Raw genomic sequence first — 23,709 nt, 5'->3', positions numbered from 1 at the left:
CCGATGCTGCACCGCTGGGGGTGGGAGCATCGAAACAAAGCGAAAGTATCGGGACTAACGCCTCTCCCTGTGTGTTTTTGCAGGAGATGCCACGTACCTGGACATCTTCCGGGAGTTCTCGCACATGGCTTCCAACGACCCGGAGAAACTCAAGCGGAGGAGCCTCCACTTCAGCCACTCCTGCCGATAAAACCTGAGCGGCTGAGCGGGTCTAACGGCCAAGCTGAGCTCAGCTCCTGAGCAAAGACGTTCTCAGGTTCGCCTGGTCTCGGCTTTTGCTTCCCAAGTGGGGAACAGGCGTTCCGGGGGTAATTCCAGAATCAGATGCGTTCAGACCGCAGGCTTCGGTCCCTGCCTTGCAGCACCCGAATGCGGCTTCAGGTTAATTAGGCTGATCTTCCAGCTCTCAGTGCCTTTTCTACGTCGCTATTTCTGGGAGAATCTCCCATTTCTGAGTGTGTGCAAATACTCACGTTCACAATGCTGCACCAGCGCCCGTCCCTAAGATGAACTACAGGTAAGTCCATTGAGCGTGCCAGTGAGCCTGAAGTGCTCCCGAACCCAATCTGCTGCAAAAATGTTGGTAAAACCCTTCATTTTGCTGAGGATCCCTCCACCACTGAGACATCGGGTTTAGCGTTGACCAGGCAATATAATACCGGTTCTACGGAGACTTCACAGCAATCCTGAAGCAGAATCCAGCTCCGCGGCTCCCTGTCCCAGGAGGGTCGGACTCTTCTGCAAGGCACCGCTTTCAGTATTAGTTTTGTCATTTTTTTGTTATTGTATACCAAAATAATAAAAGGTTATGTGTGGACTATACAGGTATAGGCACCACGACATAATCAAGTGCATTGTCAGAATTATATATGTATATATATATATATATATATATAAACTATGATGTGCTGAAATGTAATATATCTTATGGTAGAAGAAATGTATTTTTTGGAAGGGCGGGAGTGAAAACAAACCCCACATGCAAACAGCACCTGTGAACTGAGAATAAAGACAAGAGCTTGTGTTTACACTCACATACATCTCCTCGTTCTTTCTGATTCTGGATCATTACAAGTCAGTGAAGCACTTTAGTACGAGAAGGTTTAAAATATCTCATTTATCTGGCAAACCGCTGCTCACACCTGCACAGGAGCTGCCGTGCAGTTTGCAGCAGGAAACACATGGGGCTTTGGATTTGTACCTTGCGATGAGGATCCCAACTCCGTGTCTACAACCAAAACTCTTCTCCCAATTTGTCCCTCTTTAGGCTTCTACAAGTAAGGTCTGGACATTTCGAAAAAGACTTAGAAGTAACAATTAGGCAGTTAACAAACCCAAATATTGGCTGAAGGCAAAACAAAGTTGAACTGAACTCCCGGTCACAGTCTGTATTCAGAGCATTTTATTATTTAAAAAAGTTACAAAAACAAAGCTCGTTGGTTTCGTGTCAACTCTTGTTTTCTACAGAAAGTCATAAACAAGTTTATAACAGAGTAAAATGCTTCTGTGCAAACGCCATCATCAAAAATAAACGTGTTATTTTATGTACACATAAGTTACTGTCAAATATTAACATTAAAACGTCTCTATTTATAAACGGACTGCAACAAAAACGCAGCATTGTTTTAATCTTCTAAATAAGTCAGATGCTTCGTCTGCAACATAAAAAAGTTATCAACCCCATTTCTCTTTCCTGTAAGACAGTGAGTCTTGTTTGAAATAACCTGGGTGAAGTCTAAAAGCATCTCAGCAGCAGCATTCAGTGCATCGTCCTCAAAACGCAGCAGCGGGAGGTTAAGGACAGAGGGGTCTGGGACACACAGCTGTAATTAGAGCCCCCTCTCGTTATTACAGGCTCTGTCATCCTCCAGACAACACTGATACGAGCACCCACTCCTTGGATTATTGGAAATGCTTCCAGTACCGGCCAGGCCGACGTTTTGCTGGAGTACACGTGTGAAATGTAGATGGGCCTGTCTGAAGCCACAGCCTGATTTCCTAACAAGGGTTTCAAAGTTAAAAAGCGATGAACAGGCTTTTTATGAGGATTCTATGAGTGTCCCTGAGAGCAGAAGTACAGTCCTCCGCTCCCTGGATACTCGTTAGGAACAAAAGGACATGGTGTGATGCCCAAATCTGGGACACACGGATGGTTTAATGCCAAATCTGCAGGAGCAGTGTGGCGTGGAGCTGCTAACAGCTCGTGGACCCAGAACGTTTCTGGTTGTGACCTTTGTGACAGCACCTGAGCACTGGGGGAGTTTCAATCTCCCACTTGTGCACACAAAGGGATCCTCAGCTGTTCGGTTCCCTTTCCGAAGCGCCGTCCTGCGTGTGTCTGAATCCATTCAGCACCACAGTCGGGCAAAGCCCTGGCAATTCCACCTTGCTGGAGAACAGCTGAAGGTGCAGGTCACTGTTTTTCATGGCAACAGTCGCTCCAGCCGGGTGAGGCTGAGCAGAATCATCACCTATTCCAGCTGCTTCTTGCACAACTCGGTAGTTTTCTAAGGCCAAGCTCACACTGGGGATGGTCGGAGTTTGAGTTACTTTCAGTGTCTTCTTTGCCCTGAAGCTTTGGTAGCAGAAGAGGAGAGACAAGACGAGTGTATCTACAAGCAGCTCGAACATTTCAACTACAGACAACACCGAGGATCCAAACCAGAGACTCCACTGGCTTCCCATGCTGGACAGAAGCAGATTCACCTGTGGAAAGAAGCAAAGGGTTGTGTTTAGCAAACCCAGCCGAGCTCTGGGAACATGAAATTATTGCGTATTGCCAGCAGGTCAGTTGCCACTTGTGTGACTGCGTAAAATGCGAATTCTTTAAGTCTCTTTCTTAAGAAGAATAATCCCATCCCATCTTGGGGGCTGTAAATAATCCTCCCTCCAACCACACCCGTAACTAACGACAAAATTAACGATGTTTTGAGTTGATGTAGTGCAACCTACTGAGAGTAAAGGCGACTCGTTCACAGACTGGTAGTTCAGCTGCTTGTAGAAGATGGTCACCTTGGCAATGTCCTTCCTGGGGGCAGAAAGGGAGCAGTTAGTACTGGTGACATGTCCTCGTGGCGTCACCCGCTGGAAGATACAGCTGGAATTCTGCTCTCCATTCTACCCGCTGCTTGCCAGGAAATACATTTCACCACTCACTCAACTTTCTTCCTGAAGGTGTTTAACATGAGTTTGGAAAAAACGTCACAGAAGTGACTCTGACAGTGTTGTCAGGAAAGATGGGAATTTATTGGCTGACCCTCTAGGTTTTTGTCTTGTCCTCCCTTTCCAGTCTAACATCTAGAATTCTGCACGGAGGAAGAGTTAATCCACAGTGTGAACAGCAGCACCTTCTCGCCGGGACTGACCTGTTGCTGGTGGAGTTATACCCGTTCTGGTGCCGCAGGGCTTGGCGGACCCAGTCCTGCAGCAGAGCACAGGTTTGTTATCGGTTTAATATTATACGTTTAATATTTTGTAAATATACATTTCATAAGCAACAAAATGGCTATTTCAAATAATGAAAAAGGATGTAATTGATTTGTTTATAACATACAGTGACAGCTATCAAGCAGTAGCTATATTTGCCAGAACAGCTAGGAAATACAGGGGGATATTTTCAGTGTGTGTAGTATTCCGGTTCTTAAATGCTGCCTTTAATGACAACTCCACCAAATAATTTCCTCTTTTAAAATGTGTCAGTTGTATTTACATCTACATTATCACCTGTTTCACATGAATTAATTAGCTGGTCACACAGCGTGAATGGCCATTTAATGTTAGAACACGAGCAATGGCAAGAAGTCACCCACTGACTCATGAGTTTCCATCGCAGCCCTGCGGCTCCTCGCCCACAGTCATGAATTGTGACACCGCAACAGCCGCTGCGAGCACAACGTCACTAACTCCATCTCGCAGCTGGGAACTGAGGCAGCGAGGTGAATTGCTTAAGGTCATGAGGAAGTTTGGATTAGAGCTGGAACTGAATGTACCTCTCGAGCACCTTAGTCTGGCATCTTAACTACAGGGTCATTCCCTTGGGCCCAGGTTTTGGACCAGTTTGATTTATTTGCCACTTCTCTTGCTGCTGAGTCATTGTTTTCACCCTTAACTTTATTGTTCCAGCAGCCACAGTAAATATAGTACCCAGCAAAGGTAGCAGTTGTTTGTATGGAGTACCTGAGACTTGGTTGATGGCCATTTCGCAGTCCCAGCTGACACCTTGTACAGCGATTCCCTGATAAGATACAAATGGAGATTATGATTTGGCATTTAAAAGTGAATACGTGAAGGAGTTTAGCAATGCTAGCTACTTGCCCAAAGCAGAAACAGCTCCTGAGGACCTTGGAAAAAGCTTTTTAAGTCAGCCTAGCAAATAAAACCTGAGGTTGCCTGAAAATAGTGGAGATCAGGAGCAAAACTAGAATGGTTTCAACATCCTGACAACTTTTCTTTGATGCACTCAAAACCAAAATATTTGATGTAAAGACTTATGTCTTTCCATTTTAACTTTGACCTACAATAAAAAGGTGAACCAAGAAAAGTAATATAGATTGAAAAATGACACAGTTTGGCTTGAGCTTACTAAATTACTTAAGTGTGAAGAAAACCATTTCTCCTCTCTGCTGTCATGCACATACAAAGTTCTTATTTAAGCTGTCTAATGCTGTCATGTTTTTCCTTTTGCAGCACTGGGGCTCAAACATCAAACTGAAATCTGGTTCAGAAAATCCCCTGCAAGCTGGGCATTTCTTGTGCTTTAATTTTGTGACCTACCGGCAAGGTTTGGGGCACTGGTCAAAACAATTCAGGTGGTGATTTCTGAGCCTGTTGTAGAGCTGGTAAAAGCAGTGACCTGGGGAAAGAAACGGGAGGAACACACTCAGAAAACACAAGGTTACCAAAACCTCTGCCCTCGCTTGCCCTTTGCAAGCACTCAGCACCCTCAGAGAGACCTGGGTTCACTCTCCATGTAAATACACAGAGAGGCTGCATTCAGTGATGGGAGAAAAGCAGGAAACAGGCATAAAGAGAAGGGCGATGATCTAAGGAGTCACGTAACCAGTGAGTATTGTAGGCAGGGGTAGGAAGTAGTTTTTTACTCTTACCCCACGCAGGCTGCTTATTGTAGTCACAGTATTGGGCACCGGGAGGCAGTGGGTAGTAGTAATAGCCACAGCCACATTTTCGAACCATTATGTGCTGAAAGCAGGAGTGCAAACAAGCCTGGAAAATAAAGAAGGTATAACAGATTGGATAAGCCAGAAACTCTCAAGTGCGTTCCGGCTTCTGAGAGACAGTGTACAGATTTTGTTACTGCAAAAAGACACCAGCCATTACTAGAGCATAACGATGCAACAGGTTTTCACTTTTCATTCCTTGTCTTTACCTCTGAAAACAGTATTAAACTCAGTGAGACAGAATTTTCCCCAGCTCCCTTTTCCATTATGCCCAGTAACACCTCAGTTAAACAGCCCAAACGTCTAGAACCAAAACCACACTCCAAGTTGTAACACCCTGTTTGTGAGCTTCTTTCCAGACGGGCACGAATCTCTCTGTTCTCTCCAGCAATGAACCCGATGATTTGTAAATGCTCCCTGGAGAGTAAGGTATGACTTGTTTGCTATCAATTTACTCTGAGTAAGCTGCTCGGACAATACCTGCAGCGTGTAGGAGTTGTTGTACAGGAGTTTAACATCCACATCACTGCCATCAGTTGTGCATTTCCCATAATTGCCACCCAGGCGATTCACCTCATCCTGTGGACACAGAAAAGAGGCTTGGGTGATTAGGAGCTTTAATTGGGTCTAGCCATCACCATCTGAACTTAACTGCATGGAGCATCCTATAAAGGACAGGAAGTGGAGTACTATATGTGAACAGCCAAGCTATAACTTGCTAATAAAATATATAAAGTTACAGGGCAAAGGTAGCATGTGGTCAGTCACTGCGGCTCAGCTGACAAGCAGTAAATAACTCATCACATCAAAACAACTAAATCACTTCTGTATGTTCGTTCTCATCCTAATATACACATGCAGCCCCCTGCGCAGAGCTGGAATGAGATGTAAGAGGCGTAAGAGTCTTGGTGTAAAACAAATCAGGCCCCAATGTCCTGCGGGTTTACCTGCTGAATGCCGATGGTCGTTGCGATGCCTGGTCTGATGTCAAAGCCTTCATGCTCGAGGAACGGGGTCTGATTGTGGTTGTGTATCATGACCTTCACACCTGCTACTGTAGACAAGAGTGGGATGTGATCCTTCTGCTCAGCTCTCAGGATAAGGGAAAGTCCTGCAAACCAAGGAAAAGGGAAGCAGACGAGAACTTATTTTGGGCTAAAATAGGAACACCGCTATGTCTTGAATCCTCAGCACTGGTCAAATTGCTGGTTTAGCTCACAGAAGAGCCATTTTTTTTCCTTAGAGATCTGGTGGTCAGAGCGGTCAGGTGGCAATTGCACCAGCCTGTTCCAAATCTGTAATAATATTCTGCTTGGTTTAAGATATGGCTGATATGGGTATCATGTACATGTGGTGAGGGAAGCAAGCAAATACAGTGAATAATTTGTGCCACCAGACTAGAAGAGAGGGCTACATATCAGTATGTATAGAAGACATATTTAATCTACAGCCAAATTATATTAACTTTAGCTCTTCCCACTCCTTGCCAAATAACTCACCGTAAGGAATTCCTGGTTTTGTAGCTGTCCAAAAAGAGTCTGTTCCCTTGCTGTTAAAAGTATAGCAGCTTCCAAAGACCGGGTGGTGAAAGTGAACATAGTCACTGAAATCAAGAGAGATTTTGATGGGTTTTAATTATGAGTGTAGCAATACTTTTACTTCTCTGTAGGAGGTGTTGTGTGTGTACAGGACTGCCTATGGGAAAGAGTCGTTAACTCACTGGAGACAAGGAAAAATCAGGTGCACAGCAAGTCACTGCTCAGCCAGGGTTCCAGGCAGAGCGGCAAACACACGCCTCACATTTAGAGTTCTGACTTGCTTTTCCTTCCACAAACTAGACTAAATGTTTCCCTGTGTGTTCCAATACACGCTGAACTTCCCTGGCCAAGTCGGCCTTCACATCCCAGCAGTTTATAAGAGTTTGTGAGAAGAGCTGGGTGAAGACAGGGAAAAATTTAGTCTATGTGGTGGAAGGAAAAGCAGAATGCTGATTTCTAGGTTCCTAGCCCCACACTATGACCATGTAAAGCTGTTCTTTCTTTGAGTCCAACCTCCAACAAGGGCTAAGCCTGGCAGTACGCCACGAGGTGCAGTGCCTGCATTGCCTGACAGTGTATGCTCAGTTTTTGTCTCCCAAGTCCTTGAGTTCTGCTGAAATCACAATTAGCGCCTCAAGAAGTAACGTACCCAGGCCTGCAGGGCTCCCCATCATACTGACAGGAGTAGACCATATCTTCTATTTGCTCCTCATGATCGGAAATGTTGATGATAACCGGTAGCTGGGACATGATATTCATGTAGTGAAATCTGTACCATTCGAGAATTGCATCCATCCCAGACGAATAGGTCTTATAGAAGCAATTCCCACCGGTGGCATTGCACTGGAAGAAAACAAGAGAGGGAGGCATTGAGCACAGCCAGGACATGACAGCCTGTTGCTGCCATTGGTTGCTGAATTTGTCACTGCCAGAAGGACTTTACAAGTGGGTGGGCTGTGCAAGATCATTGATTTTGCTTTTGTTTCACTTCACAAGAGTCCTAGTAACCAGCATAAACTGTCAGAGGCAGGGACCGGCTTTCCTGAAACATTCTCCAAACTGTCACTACACAATGCTGAAACCATCTGGTTTTTCAATCATTTTTTCAAGGTACATCGTGAGAGCTTTGTCAGGGCCCTGATTGCACTATTAGGTCTTATTAGCCCTGATCAGCCTCACCTGGGACCTCCACCCACACCCTCTCCCCATTGGCCCAGGAGCATATTTAAGCTCAGCCCAGGACTTTTAGCCTGTTTGGTCTGTGCTGTAGAGCTGCTGGTGTCCTCCTGCCTCACCACAGATGCTTTTGATCCAGTGGAACAATGTCCTGGCCTCAACTTAAACCTGCCTCATCGCCAGGATCTTGCCCGATGAGCTGAACTCTTGGTTGGATGTGGCCACCATCTGTGAGCTTTCCCTGCTTGCTTGCTCAGGTACGTTGGGATGGGTCCCAGTCCCCATTGTCAGAGGGTTCCCCCGCGCACCCTGTCCTCTCTGCTCGTGTCCATAACCAGGTGAAAAGCTCAAAGAGAAGGTGTGTGCTTACCAGCTTGAATCCTACACTGTAATGGTTCTTCCCTGACATGTTACTGTGGTCAGGCATTCTCAAGAGGGAGAAGTTCTGGCTCAGCTTGAAGCTCGATCTGCTGAGATTGCTGATGTTTGACAAGTCTTTTATATAGACATTTTTCTCGTTTATGCGGAATAAGCTGGCTGAGGTGTTGACGCCATACAAAAAAGTAATAGATTCCTCTGCCATGCGATCCAGTTGGACCAAATGTTCGCTAACCAGTTCAAATCTGCAAGGAACAGAAGTGTTAGCTACTTGTGAGCATTCACATTTCTCTTACACAAAACCACTTTATTTTATGTGCCCTCACAGTATCTATGGAAAGGTCTCTGCAGACTTTGATGCCTGTGTGAGAAAAGGCAGCAATTACAGTGCCTATATTTTGCATACCTAATTTCAATGAGTTTATTAGGAGCTCCAGTAGCTTAATTTTCCATTGCTGGATCCTCCACTAAAAACCTCAGAACTTGTAGCATCAGCTGCACAAACTAGTCAATTAGATAATTATTCCAAGGACATCATTACATCATTTCTCTGCTATGTAATTGGAAACCAAGCAGAATCAGCTCTAGCATGCACCACTCCAGAGATCAGTACTTTACTTAGGAATGAATACATGCAGTAGCCATGTTTTTCAGGGAAAGACTGTTTTTTATCAGGGCACAGAATCAGGTAGCAGCTTGCACCAAGTCACAAGGCAGAGTTCCCTCTATCCTGACTCAGTGCGCGAAACAAACTGCTACATGCTCTTGCACAATTCCCAACAAGATCTTATCTTAAAACCAGTTTGGAAATAACAATAGTCCTTTTCCAACTTTGTTAGGCAGAGACTTCTCTCTGCCTCCTCCAGGCTGCAGCCAGAAGGTTGCTGAACCTTCCTGAGGAAAACACAACTAGAGTTAAGGGGGAAGAACAAACTACCTGTATGGGTCCAGATTGCAGATGGTAATAGCTGGAAACATCTTGGGCTCTGAATGCATTGACATGGTCAGGACGACAGGGTAGGCCCAGTATTGGTTGAACATCAGTGCAAATTGCCAGTACAACATGCCAAAGCTGGCCAGAAAAAGCAGCGTCCAAAAAGCTGTTTTCATCCTATTGCTGCCCGAGCACACGAGGCGGATGGTGCCGTGGATCGTTGTGTTCTTGCAGAAGAACTCAAACATATCCTTAAAGGAATCGTAAAACTCAATCAAGCCTTCTTTCTTCCCCTCTTCTCTTGCCACTTCCTGCTCCATCCTCTACGTCTGTTTCTGTTCAGTAAAAAGAAAACAAAATAATCTTATTACCTCGTTAGAAAGACTATGGCCAGTCTCTGGACTCTGTCAGACAGGGTGCCAATGAGTTTGCCGGTAGCAAAAGCTGAAAATAACCGTGAGGTGACACTCATCATCCAGGGTTTGGACACCAGGAAGCGACAAAGAGGTCAAAAGTTCTGTGTGCTGCTGCCCTCCAGTAGCTTGAGGATCGTACCCCGCTCACATGATGACTTCTCTGTTAGTGTGTGTATGCAAAGCCCAAGTGACTAATCCACAAGTCTGCAGCCCAAGGGGTGTGTAGTTTTCTTCTTTCTAAGAACACTAAGGACCAACGGTTAACTCTGAAAGGGTGCGTCACCCTGAGTTAATACAGATCTGGAACTGATTAATGAGTGTATTGCTAGCGAAACACGCTGGCCTGTGGGCCCGAGACAAGGCTGTCTCAGAACCAGCGATATGGATTCATCCTTATGTCAAGGAACTGGGGCAAATCCAACTTTCAAGTGAATTAAAGTGGTAAATCAAGATTTAGATTCAAATTCTGCTATATGATCTCTTATTCTGCAGAACGGAGGTAAACTGAAAATCACTCTAAGAGCGGCACAACTGGAAAACAAAATCCGTATCTCCTTTGTCACCGTAAGTAAAACAATTACTGTGCTACTCTAGATAATTCCAGACTTTATACTGATGAAAGTGTGAATATTACTTATGCTCATATGCTTTAGCCAGCTCAGACTGAGGACACCTTCCTGGGTTTTAGTACCAGTTTGGGGCATCAGACTAATGGTGACGTGGTTCCGCTCACTGAACATGACATTAAGTCGTGCAATATGTGATTTTCCAACATTACAGCACTCTGTGAATCACCCCACCTATTATGCTATTAAGAGAAGTTTACTGAGTACGACACATTGCTCTAACCTGAACTCCACATAAAAATCAAAAAAACAAAGATATTGTTTAACAATAACACAAAACTAACTCAGAGGCTTGTGTACCCCCTTTATATTTTTATAATTAAACTGAACAGTGACCATCAGATTTTAGATGTACTTGCCACTGCACAAGTACAGGAAGCTCAAGCTGATTTGTATGTTCAACCTTTATCTTATTTCTTTCTCATTTGATTTAGATGAGAAAGAAGGAAAATAAGCCTGCAGTGTATGTTAAGAAATGGATTGAATGAGTCCTTGAATATGTAGGGTATTTTAAAGCAGGAATGAAAATTGTGTGAGACTAAACCAGGAAAATTTCATTTGTTCTTGTTGTATTAATCTCACTTGTCAGCCTTGCTTTAATGAGAAAGACAGGAAAAAACAGTAAAAGTTACCACAAGTGAATGCTAAATCAAATCTCTACATAGAAAAAGTGTTTGATTTTGAATTAAAAATCCCCCAAACCTGTAAACATTCAAACCATGGCTTTCACAGACAGTTTTCAGACATTCTGATCTGGTTTTTAAGGCTATACAGCTAGTTAGCTCATACCATCTGAATCTGCATTCTTAAAACAACTATAAAAAACCACATAATAATGAAAAATAACAGAGCGAATCTTTCAAAACACATGTGTACCGGCAACAGAACATCCTCTCTCCACTGGTCTCCCAAATCAGCCCACCAGTAATTTATTTAACGCAGCAATTGTACCCAGGGACTTGACAAAACATGAGCAGCTGCCTGTCTCGTGTGTGTAAGTGCCTGGGGAGAGGCTGCAGGTGATAAGAATGTCAGTGGAAGTTTAATATATAGCAACAGCACACAAGTATATGGTCGCGTATCACAGCAACTTGATGCTCAAACCATAATAAACACTTATACGTGAATGTCATGTAGTCAATTATTTAACCATGTGTATAGGTATCTATATCTACACCTCAAGCACATATAAATATATATATATAGAGAGAGAAATACACAGTAAAACAATCAAGAGCAAATTGCAAACCACCATCCCACGGTACCTTGGCAGAAACTCTATCTCTGAGTGTTTAGAGCAGCCACTAAACTCAGCCTTCGGCTTTCTCCTCACCAGAAGGCAAGTCCTGGTCCAGAGCTCTCGGGTTTCTCCCTGCGGCATTGGAGCTGTCCAGTCTATATGGATCCAATCGATGACATCAAAAGGGGCAGGACTTGAACAGATCACGGAAATTATTCAAAGCATGATCCAGGGAACAATAGGAAGTGAATGAACTGGACTAACAAGTTAACATGAAGCTTACACTTGAGTTAAAAGTTGTTTTGAGTTGTGGTGGTGTGTCTTCTTTTTTTAATGGCTAGAATAGCTTTTTAGCCATAATTTCTACAAATACCTAGGGAGGTAACCACGGATCCTATAAGGTTCTTTCCACATTGAACTCTCCCATCAAGGAACTAGATTTCTGCCTTCTTTTCCCGGTTTCCGGAGGCTTGCATGATCACTAGTAATTGAAGCCATTAAGGTTTCCATAGGTGTGCTTGAGGAATTACATACCTCGGTGTAATCTCAAATGATCAGCTACTCAGTCTACGGCACACACAGCACTGGATTTCTTCCTGCTTCTCCAAGACTCTCATCTCTCGTGGGCTATCCCCTACTCGCTAAGGGTTTAACTCTTCAGATGTTGAGGCTTGAATACACTAAATCAACCATGACACTCAATTTTGGTCGGAACACCCCGGTTTTGTAACACGGCTTAGTTAAGGCTTGTGAAAATCTGCCTAAGGAACACAGAAGTAGATTCGGAATTCTGGGACTGCTAAAAGACAAGCACCTCGGATTGCTTGCATAATTAGTCCTGGCATCTGCCCAGCTGGAAAACAGCTCTGCAAGGGTTTTGCAAGAAGCTTGTTATGTGAAAATATTAATTCACTGGATACGGATAATGTTTAGAGCTTGAAATCAGACCAGCAGAGCTCCTGCCTGCCCTTTAAAATTGGCTGGAACCAGATTTTCTGTTCCACTGGCAGTTGTGAAATACTCTCGTCTGCAGAGACAATCGAAATTTCTTGTGAAATCAAGTTCAAAAACAAGGGAGAAAGGACAAAGATGAAGGAAAAGGTATTAATCTGATTTTGACTGTTCGCAGCCCTGTTCACATATTTAACAATTGCTTTGTGACAGATTTTGTTTTAGAATAACAAACCATTTAGAACCTTAATCTCAAATTTTAAAACGGTTATTCCAAAGTTCAGAATCCTACTAAACAGCTGCTATCAACATATTTTACTCCTCTTTGTCTTTGGTATTAAAAGGAAATGTCACAAAAATATTTGGAAAGTGTTTTACATTTTTAAAAAGCCAGTGTTTGGGGTGTAAAAATTAAACTTCTCTTTAAAAAAAGGCAATTTGCTCTTGAATGAACAGCTACAGCAGAGCTACATGTCACTGATCGATGAGGAGATTAGTTAAATTTTCATTAAAAAACTCAGAACCCTGAAAACCTAATTCTGTCACATCCATTTCTTTGTCCCCCCACCCTTCTTTCTCTCTTCATTCTATATTGTGCAATAGAAAATGGCAACAAAAAATCCTTGACAATTTTATTGCACAATGAGCATAAGACAAAATGTGTTGCTTCATGATGGCTGCAGGCTCAGTGCAGAGACTCCGGGCAGCACACCAGCCCTCCTGAGCCTGCCATGGGTTCCTCCTGCAGGAAATGGGGAAGAACTGGACATAGCGACAGCGCTGTCCCGCAAACAAGACCCCAGTTCTGTCTGCACTTGCTTGTTTGCCATCCTGGATCCTGAACTGGGAGGAGAGGGGAAGAGAACGCCTCTGCTGGTCAAAAAGTTGGTGTTTCCTTCAAAATGCAGAAACAGGCTGTGGAGATAAGTCATGAGAAAGTCCTTTGGAGCGGCAAAAAGGCTACGCTATAATTATTCTCAGCGGGACAGAAAATGTTTATGAGTGCTCATAGGACCGTGATGGAGGGAAGGAGTAAATATATTGCACGCCCAGTGTAGCAGCAGCAGAACTCAGTGGTTGCACACACGTTCTGCTTTCCGCAGGATGATGCCTCCCACGCTGGGAACCTTCAAACACCTTTCCATGAATTGCAGTTCACTCCCCAGTTGAACTTAATGGAATCGCATCCCATGAGCTGACCAAGACTTACTGTCTTGGAATCTTGTCATTTTGCTTTTAAGTTTTTACGTTCCTGTTGAGTATTAAAGGAACTGTCCAAGCTCCTGACCCTCGTCTCTGCACTAACCTTGATTATCGCGCATACTCAGCACGGATGATACAGTTCCCACCCATTCTGCTGAAACAGAAATGGAAATCATGACTGTACATATGTCTTCGAATATGTGCACGTCCTACTATCAGCACCAGCTCAGAGTAACAGGAAAAAGGTACAGAGACTATCGTGCAGGCAGAGAGAGGAGACTTGAGCTACTTCACATGGGCAAAAGAGTTAGTGAATTAATGTTCCTTGTGCAATGGACCCTGGCACATAGGGAAATCTACCAGGCAATAATTTTTTTAATTGATTATTTTCTTACAATTGGTGCATGCACTCTCTGCAGAGCAAATCTTTCTTTGGCTATTATCAGGCACTAAGCAGAGGAACAGCACAGACAATGTTCAGCATGTAGAATGTTCAGCCCCTAATTGCATTTGCTATTGTTACAGCCTTGAGTGAAAAAGTCACAGAGGTTAAACTGGAAAAGCTCAGTGATGCTCAAATATTAATATTTTGTCCAATCTCATTTTAAAGGGCCAGAACAAGAGCTGCTGTGCTGTCTGGACTCCTTGTCAGAACACTGAATTGCAGTGAGGTGAGGCTGACCCGCCAGATAAAAGTGATTTTCATGTAAATCACCCTGTTTCTGGCTTACACAGGAATAGCAGAGGACACTTTAGCTACTCATTCATTAGCACTTTCCCGGTTGGTTGAAAATTGCACTGAGAGGCCTAAAACAAATTAGCAAACTGAAATGACACATCAAACCCCCGACTTGTAGCAGCTTTCCCTGCCGCCATCCCATCCTGGAAACTTCTCTGTCATTTGCTGTCCACTAACCACACACACTTTCAGCTATTAACTTTCTCCCTTGCTGCATTTGTTTCACATCATCGTGCTCTCTCACACCTGCTTGTTTCATTATGGTCTATTATTCCTCAGCTGGCCTGTGTATTCCAGAGATTCCCAACTCTTTCTGCTATTTTGTTCTTCAGTCTGTGAGCTGAGACAAGGAGCCTTTGGCACCTGCTTCCTCTAGCACTGGAAGGGATAAGGAGCACATCCTGTACCCTCCTGCCTTGAGGCTTTGTAGATCTACAGTTTAATCTTGATTTGTAGCACATCTTGCTTTACTCACATTAGTAGTTCCTGCATGAATGGCGTTTATTCTCCTGGAATGCTCCAGGTTAGTCTGTCGAACCATGTTCCCACATTTGCCCTCTTTACACGGGACGCCGCATACCAACGCGGTGTTCCCCTCTGAAATCACCGTGACTTGCCACCTCTGGTTTTGTGGAACCTCCCTCCCGGTGCTTTCTTCACGGCCACTGGATGAGCCAGTCTATTCCTCCTCCCACTCCAAGGCAGCCAAACTTCTGTGGGCAACTCTAGAAAAAGGAAACTCCCAGTTTTCCTCTTTGCGTTCGCTGTGTATGGACTTGAACCGGCATGCATTGGGCTCTGCCTCCCGTATTTTTTCCTGGTTCTTACTAACCAGAACTACTTTGTCATCTTGTCAAAGCAGAACATAATTGTTTCTCTGCTGTTTTACAAGAGAAAGAAGCAGCACTCAGAGGTGTTATGAAGCCAACTGCTTGTTCAGTCCTATGCAAGAGGCAGAACAAAGGCAGTCCCTGCCCTGGAGAGCTTTCAAACATTGCTTAATGTCTCCTTTTGATCCTGTCCCAGATGTTGCTGAACTGACTCTGATTTTTCAGGTGTTCTCCTCATCTCCTGGAATCTCTGTGGTGCAGTTGTTTTCAGCAAAATTTCTTCTGGCAATCCCAACATTCATTGTTTTGCTCGTGTGATGCTTTGAGCCACGGCTGAGGGGATTTCTATCTTGAAAGCCCAGTAAGCTACGCCTGCAGAAATAGGATAGCATTGGTGTACCTCGCTGTCCCTTTTGTGCTGGTTTGCATCTCACCAAAGCAGGTTCAGTTGCTGCACAGGCTGCCAAACCTGCTCAAGGCAGCAGATAAACACTCCTGAACTTGTGCTGAGCTCCCTCGTGCTCTGCCTTTAGCAGCAGTGCCTGAGTTAGCAAGGCGCATCCTCACAAAACCCAGAAATCGCAGCAACAAGCACATGCATATTCTGCTAGTCACCAGCCTTTTAACTATTCCTTAATTACCCACCTTGCTATGAAGAGGCCCCACGTAACCTCTGCTTTTCATCAAGCCTCCGCCAGAGGCGCGTAGGGTTAAAAATGCAGCCTCAGTAGCAAAACGCTGCCTGCTTCCAGTATGACCAAGCGTTCATTTCCACTCACTCACCTCTCTGAGTAAGATGTCTGTCGCTGCTCCTGTCATCCCGCTGGGATATCACCTGCTTTTTTGCTTCTCTTCCTGTTCTTGTTTCTTTAGTCATAGGCCTTCATAGATGCTGTTCCACCTGTTCAGACCTGCCAACCCCTCAGCCAGTTTCAAAGACTCACAGGCTGGCGAAATCCTGCTTGCTAGTGGATTTTTTTTGTTTTTAATCCTACTCCAGCTCAGACGTGGTATCTGTAGGAATGCTGACGCTATTAGGACTGACAGAGGTTGGAGAACACCAGTAAAAGCTTCTTGTTCCGTGGACATGCAAGAGGCAACCATCCTGGAATCACAGACACCATAAATCCATCATAAACGAAGCCCAAATCTCCCCAGGCAGTTGTCCAAGCTCCTGGTAGACAGTATGTATGGCTCCTGCCTTCTGGCAACAGGCAAGCAGATCTCCCCTGGTGATCTCTTCTCTCGGTACCCAGGAGAGAGATCGCAATGCTCGGTAGCAATTCACGGGGGTTAATCAATCCAATAACTTCAGGCTTTCCTTTTGGGAACTCGAACGGATGTCAACAAGAGGAAGAGGCTCTACAGGATGGCAGCTAGGAAGGACGGGAATGAAGAAACCGGGAACAAACTGCGCAAGGGCAAAACAGTCATTAGCAAATCAGTCACTGAAACTAGCTATTACGTGTGGCTGTGTCAGCTGTCATGCCTCTTTAGATGGATGCTTTTTGGGTTAAACTTGGGTGCAATACTAGATTTTCCATCAGCAACTTGTGAAGAATTGCTTCACCTTCTCACAGAACAGCTCTATCCATGCCCGAGTCAGTAACTGCAAAGTCACAGACCCAACAGCAAACATACAGACAGATCTACACAGGCCACCAGTGCTGAGGACTTTAAAAAGCACAATAATAATCCTCTAAATGCAGGTAAACCCTCAGGGAAGCATTGTGGCTGAAGAGAAGACCTGGCTTTAAAGAGCAGATAATTTTGTAGCCTTTAAATGACGCCAAAGGCGATCCAAAACACTAGAGAAATGTAAGGATTGCAGAGATGACTTATTTTTGACTCTTTTAAACTTGCAGAAGGTGATCTGGGAGACCTATGAATGTCTTTGTGCTCTGAGTCTGGTTTGGGTTTGCTTTCTCACACGGTGTAGTAGTTGCCTGGTAAGCCCTAAGATTTCCTATTAATCACTTGTTTTTAATTTTTTTTTTCATGCCCAGGAAGGCTTTACTGGCCAATCAAAGGGTAAAAACGCTGCCATGTGACTTCCATGACCTGCGACTCACCATGAGTAACGTGCAGTGAATAGTCCACCTGAATAGCACAAATATTCCTGGTCTGACCTGTCAGTTCAGCACCAACAGAAAACCCTCCACAGAAGTCCCCAAAAAAACCCTGAAAGTTAGATCAGGAACGGTTCGTAACCAAAAGGAGATAAACTCGGCTTAGTGATGTTTTCTCACTGAATTAGCACCATATAAAACCAAAATACAGTCTACAAACTCTTCACAACCTGTTTGTTCAAAGTCTATGACATGTTTGCTGGAGGGTCTCTGTTTGCCAAGGAAAAAACAATCAACCAAAATGTAACAAGAATATATTAGATTTTCCCCACCTACCAGAACTGCAAAAGCAATGGTAATAAATACAAAACTCTACCCACAGACAAGGGCAGAGTTTGCCACAACATGGGCAAAGAGAAACCAACTTGAAAGCCTTAAACTCTTGAACTTTTCTTTTGCTGTGCAATCTTGGGCAAATCTTTCTGCCTCTCTCCCTGTTGCCTCATCTCTGAAATAGAGATAATGACACTTTGCAGCATTGTTGAGAGGGTTAATTGGTGTTTGTATAAAGCTTTGGTGATGTAAGCTGCCATGTAAGCACAGTGATGACTCTTGCTTTGATACTGCTTGGTAATTGCAGGACGGGTTGTAGTCATACTGTAGTATTTAAAAATATGTTTTTATGAGGTATTCCTAGATATCATCTGATATTTTAAGATGATCACTACTTACTCATGTATCAGACAAAGAGACGACAATTCTTTGTGCATTTAACAATCCTGCAGATACTTTCCAGCAGTGTGCCAGGGTGCTGCCTACATCAGACCCCACAGATTTTGGCCTCATCAAATGAGCTCTTTGCAATGCAATTGCTTAACAGAAGAGATTTTCTTCTCACTTCATTGCATGAGAGGATAAGATCTTGAGATTATTTTCACTTCTAGAACCATTTGTCATAAAGATGTGTACAGATCCAGAACAGCTGTAATTTGCACTTGCTGTGCAGGTCTCCAGAACTGAATGTACATCATGAGGGCTTGTATCCTGTACCTGATATTTGTTTCTGAAATTCTCTCTCCTCTGAAAGAGAATGCATTTACTCATGGCATGGGGACCGACAGGCTCTCCGTCTGCTCCAGCCGTTCCGGTGGCGCTCAGTGCGTGCCTGTTTCTCTCCAGGGACACGAAGGAAAAACCAGATCAGAAAGTGGAGTGGGAGAGCAAGGATTTACAACTCAGGCTAAGTTTAGCAGACACTCTGTGGCGCTTAGAAAGCTCTATAAAGCAAATGTTTCATCACCGAAAGGCTCAGCTCCTCCTGTCAGCGCTGGAGACAATTCTTCTAGGTCAAGACAGAGGCATATTTATCAAAGAAATTCAGCAAAGCAGCCCCTTCCATGAGGCTTATCTTGTAATTAACCAGAGGAAAACAAACCATTGATCACCTCAGCCAGGATCTTCCTGTAGGACTAAGTATTTTAAACAAGTAAGAAATAATATTTGGACACAAAAACTTGCTATGAAATTGCAAATGATCTCTATGAAGAATGATTATCTATAGAGATCTGTGTAGAGATTACTTGGCTTTAAAGGAAGCTCAGCAGTAATGAAACCACAGCCATTATAAAGGCTTTTGAAGGCACAGGTCCATCTTGCAAGGTAATAGCTTAATAACATTCTAATCCCAGGCATGCTGCACTATGGATACAAAGAGCAATGTAATCAAATGGCAAATACTAAAGAGCACGCGGAAGCAGTGAAAGGCTCTGAGTGAAAGCGATGAACAGCAAAGAGAAGCTGCCATGTCATACTGTTTGTCTTTGCATCTGAAGGTGATGTCATCAGAGGCCACTGATGGCTGCGGAACAATTATCGTTAGGGAAATGTGGGACGAAGAGAGAGGTCAATGGGAACTAGATCCTGGTGATGGAGTTCCTTACCCAGTACCCGCGGGATCGAGAAGGAAGAGCACTGACCTTTCTTTCCTCTTTCTGACTCAGAAACATGCCAGAATCATTTTGCAAGTGATACCATCTCCTTGTCAATCATCATGAAGGAGGTTACGCCTGACTTCAGCCAGGAGAGGAAATCAAAGGGAAAAAATCCCTGGTTTCAGCAAGTTTATCGGGGATTTATCAACAAGTTCATTGGGGATTTATCAGTGCTCGGGTTAAATTGCCTGTCATTTTATTTGGGTCACCTAAGGCCGCCTGCTTGCCTGCTGCCTCTCCAATTCAGACAGTAGAAAATGAAGTAAATCACAAAAAGCATGATGCCTGGAAATATTAATCATTAATCTGGCCTATAAATGAACAGCATTGATCATTGTCATAAACACCTCCAGGATCACCATCCCCAGAGGTGTTTAAAAGATGCACAGATGAGGTTCTTAGGGACATGGTTGAGTGATAGTGTTGGAATAATGGTTGGACTCGATGATCTTGAGGGTCTCTTCCAACCAAAATGACTCGATGAGTCTAGAACAGCAGTGATAATGGAAAACAAAGATGATGATTCATGTTTGGCACTTCCTGATGTGGAATTTCTAGTCCAGATTGCTCACAATAGGTGACACCAAGTGATTAAGTGTGAAAGCTCCCAGTAAAGCTAGATAAATAATACTGTCCTTTCTTGACACAAGATGAAAAATGAAGCTTAAAACAATTTATGATTTCCTCATGATCAAGAATGAATCAGTGAGACTCGGGAACCATCACAGCCCTTCCCTGAAACTCAAGATAATCACCCCTGTTGAAGCTATTTATCAACAAGTTATCAGTTTGCATTAAAAAAATGACGAGGATTAGTTTCCTAGGGAATCAAAGGGTTTGGGGGAGTTCTACAAAATAACATAGTTCTACTAGATAATAACACATTTCTGTAATACTATGCAACAAACATGCATTATAGTGCCAAAACATTCCCTGGAGGGAAGTTACTCCACAAAAGCCACTATGGTGATTAAAGCAATAAAACCGCTCAGAAGGACAAATAAACAAAAATAAGGAGAACAAATATCTCCCAATATCTCTAAACTGCCTTTCGGCCAAAGATTAAAAGCAAGCCAACTTGGCAGCACTTTATGAGAAAGCCAAAACAAAAAAAACCTTACCTTGTTTCATCCATCAATGAAATGGAACTATTTTTAGATAGGAAAGCAGCAAGATGTGTGAATGCAAATGACATTGCTCATCGTTTAGACCTGGAAGTGATGCACCTTGTACGCACTCGGAATTGGAAGGGAATTCAGGAAGGCGGGATGTAATTACTTGAACTAAATCTGGCCAAGTCATTAGCATTACTGTCCTGTACTCTTGTAAAAATATCTCTGAAGGATGATTAGTCAAGGATGTCTGAATGCAGGCTCAGACAGTGGAAAACGTGATCAGTTAGTTCTTTGTTACAGACATGACCTCGGGACAGTGATTTAGTTTCTCAGTGTCATGGTTCATCTGCACACACTGAGTTGTGCAGTCAGGTTCTCTCCTGCTCCCACTGTAACGTGGCTGTTGATAACAGGATCTGTGAAATTGCTTCCCAAGGACACATCAAACATCTTTCTGGGATACCAGAACTCTCTGCTTCACCAGCATCCTTGGTTCTGAGCAGCCCTGAGGCACAGCTGCTCTTCCAAGTGTTTTCTGTCTTTCTAGACAATCTAAACAGATGCTGGTGGCCACACTTACTGGACAAAGCGCATGCAAACACTAATTAACCCTCACTACATTCCTCAGGCTGCGTTTTCTTTCTCAAATTATTTCTTCGTCCTCCAAGGTCAGCCTCAAAATACTCATTTGACTGCAAGTGTGGAGCAGTGCATCAAGCACCACTTTCATTTGGTGGAGAAACTGAGGTAAAGGACTTACCCAAAGGCACCACAAACAGAACAAATTCTGATTGTTGTTATTTGTATCTGACCTGAAAATTTGAAATGCTTTTCTTAGAATTAAAGGAAAATTTTCTGCAACGTGGAAGTCAGACAGCTACATATTTTATAAAGAATAATACAAAAGGTCTATGTTCACAAGCACATAAAGATGTTTTCCCGTCCTGTAACCACCCATGTGATCCTGCTGAGGGGCAACAACTCCAACCTTTATGAGATAGTGAAATGTCCCACTTGTCTCTGTCCGGGAGCTAATCACTTTCCAAGTTAATTTAGCAGTATGCATTTATTTACTTGGTGCACTTAATGATTTAAGAATATAAATTTGGGAGTTCTAGTGACTTCCTAAGCCCAGGTTGAAAATTTGCCTTCAAGACATGATAGCAGTACACTAAGGATGCTTTACAGAGAGAGGAAATTCTATAGTGTGATTCATTTGCATCTTGGAAAACAACTGGGAAGAAATAAACTGCTCTGAGAAGCCTCAGTCTACATTGTCATTAGTGTTGAGAATGACATTGGTGACAGAGGAATGGAATGTTAATGACAACACACTTATGCATTAAATACGTCGGGGTTGGGGAACATTGGAGAGAATGAGAGAGGTGTAAATATGAGCTCTGGAATCCCTTCAGCATTTCTTGGAGTCTCCAGGTTCACACGTTTCTAGACTTAGGTGAGTTAGTAGGAATTCCAGTGTAAATACAAAAAAAAAAACAAACCCAAAAAGACAAAATGGCGTGGCAGACGAAAAAAAGGTCATTGTCTCAGGTCAAAGGGTATAAAACCAGGTATGTGTTACACTGCATGAGCTGTCGTGGGGAATTTATTAGGTGAAATACATGTAGGCTAACATAGCATTCTAATAATACCTTATATTTATACAGTGCTTTTTATCTTGAAGTATAATCATTTATTATAAAGAGGTACTGACATCACAACCATTTATTCTTTTCCCCTTTCTTGCTCTTGATTAACCCCCACAAACCCACGGCGGGGAGTGAAGTGTGGACAAGAGCCTGTGCTAGGCTGGCAAGAGACAGAAGGAAGAGTTTAAAAAGTACCTGGAATAGCAGTGCCCTCTGTTGGGACTTGGAGCAGAAGCGTGGTCATCACAGGAATCATTCCCATGGGAGACGGCGGCTTCTTTTGGAAGAGCACGAAACATTACATCCTTTATTGCAGTCGTGTGGTCCCGGCCGTGAGTCTGTTGCGAACTCTTTGGGCAACTCAGCTGGAGAATCCAACGGCACGAATTCCCTTTCACAAACACCCGAGCTGTGAATTTCAAAAGCCCTGAAAGAAAAGCGTTGGGAGTGAGCAAAAAACTCCTCTCCACCAGCACACAATTCAATATATTGGTAACAACTGAAATGCCAGGACGTTAAATGCTCACCACAAATGGGTTATTTCTTAAGTCTTTTGAAGAGGAATTTTTAATTGGTTGGTGATGGTTGTGTGTGAACAAATACAATAGGAAATACAAGCGTTCAGATTCAATACAGCTGAAACTCAAGTCTTGAGCTGGGATCAAATCACCAAAGAGATCAGATTAGTAAAGACTGAGGTGGAATCCTTGGAGAAGGACCGTGGTGACCCATGTCTCCTAAATCCCGTTCTGCACAAAGTACCTGTGAACCTGATTTCCGTGTAATTTTTTCAACACGCTTATTGCAGCAAGAATGACATTAAGGCCAGGTGGACTTTTGTGTTTCACAAAACACAATACTCATGTTGTTAAAATGTTTAATCTTTTAAGCATCTCACATGATCCCTTGAGGAAAATGGCTGTGTTCAGTTGTGCAGGACAGGGAGCCAAGGGGTTTGAGGCATAAAACTCTGTGTTCCCTTCAGCGGAGCAAGATGCTGCAGTGTTGTCTCATAAAATGATCTGGATATGCGATCCTAAATTAATACTGAACAGACACTACGTCTTCTTGTCACATTTGGCCTCCAAAGTACACGGGAGTAACTCGCTTTATTCTTCTTTAGCATTACAAATGCAAGAACATGACACAAAATGATTTGCTGTATTTTTTATGGGTCTGCTGGTGGAATCATGGAACAAAAACTATTGACTGTGTACTGAATGACTGAAAACAGGTTTGGATTTATCCCTTTTCTGAACACGGGGAATTTGAAGAAGTGATTCAGGAGATTTCTAGCCAAAAAAAATAAAACCAAAAACCAAACACACATACAACTAACTCTTTTTCTGGAAAGAAAAAGGAGACAATCCTCAGATCCTTTCCAGGTATAATTTTATGTAAAGTCACAGTAACGGAATGGTGATGCCAAAGCCCATCAGACTATTTCCAACCCCTGACATTCTGTGATTCTGTGTGACTTTCTGCCTTGACACTGCGACCGGACACAGGTGGTTTCCCAATGGCTGTCCCCTCACCCGCGGGGTCTGGTAACGGCCTCGTCTGTGGTAAACGCCTCATCTGTGGTAAAAGCCTCGTCTGTGGTAACAGCCTCTTCCATGGTAAACGCCCGGCTGCCCGGAGCGTCCCCAGCGTCCCCTGGGCCGCCATGACGGCGAC

At 43.6% G+C, this 23,709-nt stretch overlaps 1 protein-coding gene across 3 annotated transcripts; it reads right to left on the bottom strand.

Annotated features, from left to right (window-relative positions):
* Positions 1–1,351: 1,351 nt before the first annotated feature.
* On the bottom strand, positions 1,352–23,705 carry SCNN1D (sodium channel epithelial 1 subunit delta). 3 transcript variants are annotated; one of them, XM_082070119.1, is made up of 14 exons: positions 23,568–23,705; positions 22,228–22,459; positions 9,207–9,538; positions 8,262–8,514; positions 7,365–7,558; positions 6,677–6,780; positions 6,125–6,288; positions 5,658–5,756; positions 5,106–5,223; positions 4,774–4,852; positions 4,177–4,234; positions 3,366–3,421; positions 2,953–3,028; positions 1,352–2,706 (listed from the first exon to the last, which is right to left on the bottom strand). In XM_082070119.1, the coding sequence occupies exons 3-14, from the start codon at positions 9,521–9,523 to the stop codon at positions 2,296–2,298; spliced, it is 1,929 nt and encodes a 642-aa protein (XP_081926245.1). In that variant the 5' UTR covers positions 9,524–9,538; positions 22,228–22,459; positions 23,568–23,705; the 3' UTR covers positions 1,352–2,295. The 3 variants fall into 3 exon arrangements, with proteins under 3 accessions (XP_081926245.1, XP_081926244.1, XP_081926246.1); XM_082070118.1 differs by having other exon boundaries at positions 22,560–23,697; XM_082070120.1 differs by lacking the exons at positions 22,228–22,459; positions 23,568–23,705 and adding an exon at positions 15,992–16,084.
* Between the last annotated feature and the right edge of the window lie 4 nt (positions 23,706–23,709).

Source organism: Streptopelia decaocto (assembly GCF_964273445.1).
Source record: "Streptopelia decaocto genome assembly, chromosome: 20".
NCBI classification, from domain to species: Eukaryota; Metazoa; Chordata; class Aves; order Columbiformes; family Columbidae; genus Streptopelia; species Streptopelia decaocto.
Note: the sequence above shows the minus strand (reverse complement) of the source record. Positions and strands in the feature narration are given on the sequence as shown.

Excerpts from the sequence above, each read along its gene's own strand:
- SCNN1D (XM_082070119.1), bottom strand. The coding sequence starts at position 9,523 with ATGGAGCAGGAAGTGGCAAGAGAAGAGGGGAAGAAAGAAGGCTTGATT. Across the intron at positions 7,559-8,261 it reads ACAGTGTAGGATTCAAGCTG|TGCAATGCCACCGGTGGGAA; the intron begins GTAAGCACACAC and ends GTTTTCTTCCAG. Across the intron at positions 6,289-6,676 it reads AAAACCAGGAATTCCTTACG|GACTTTCCCTTATCCTGAGA; the intron begins GTGAGTTATTTG and ends CTTGGTTTGCAG.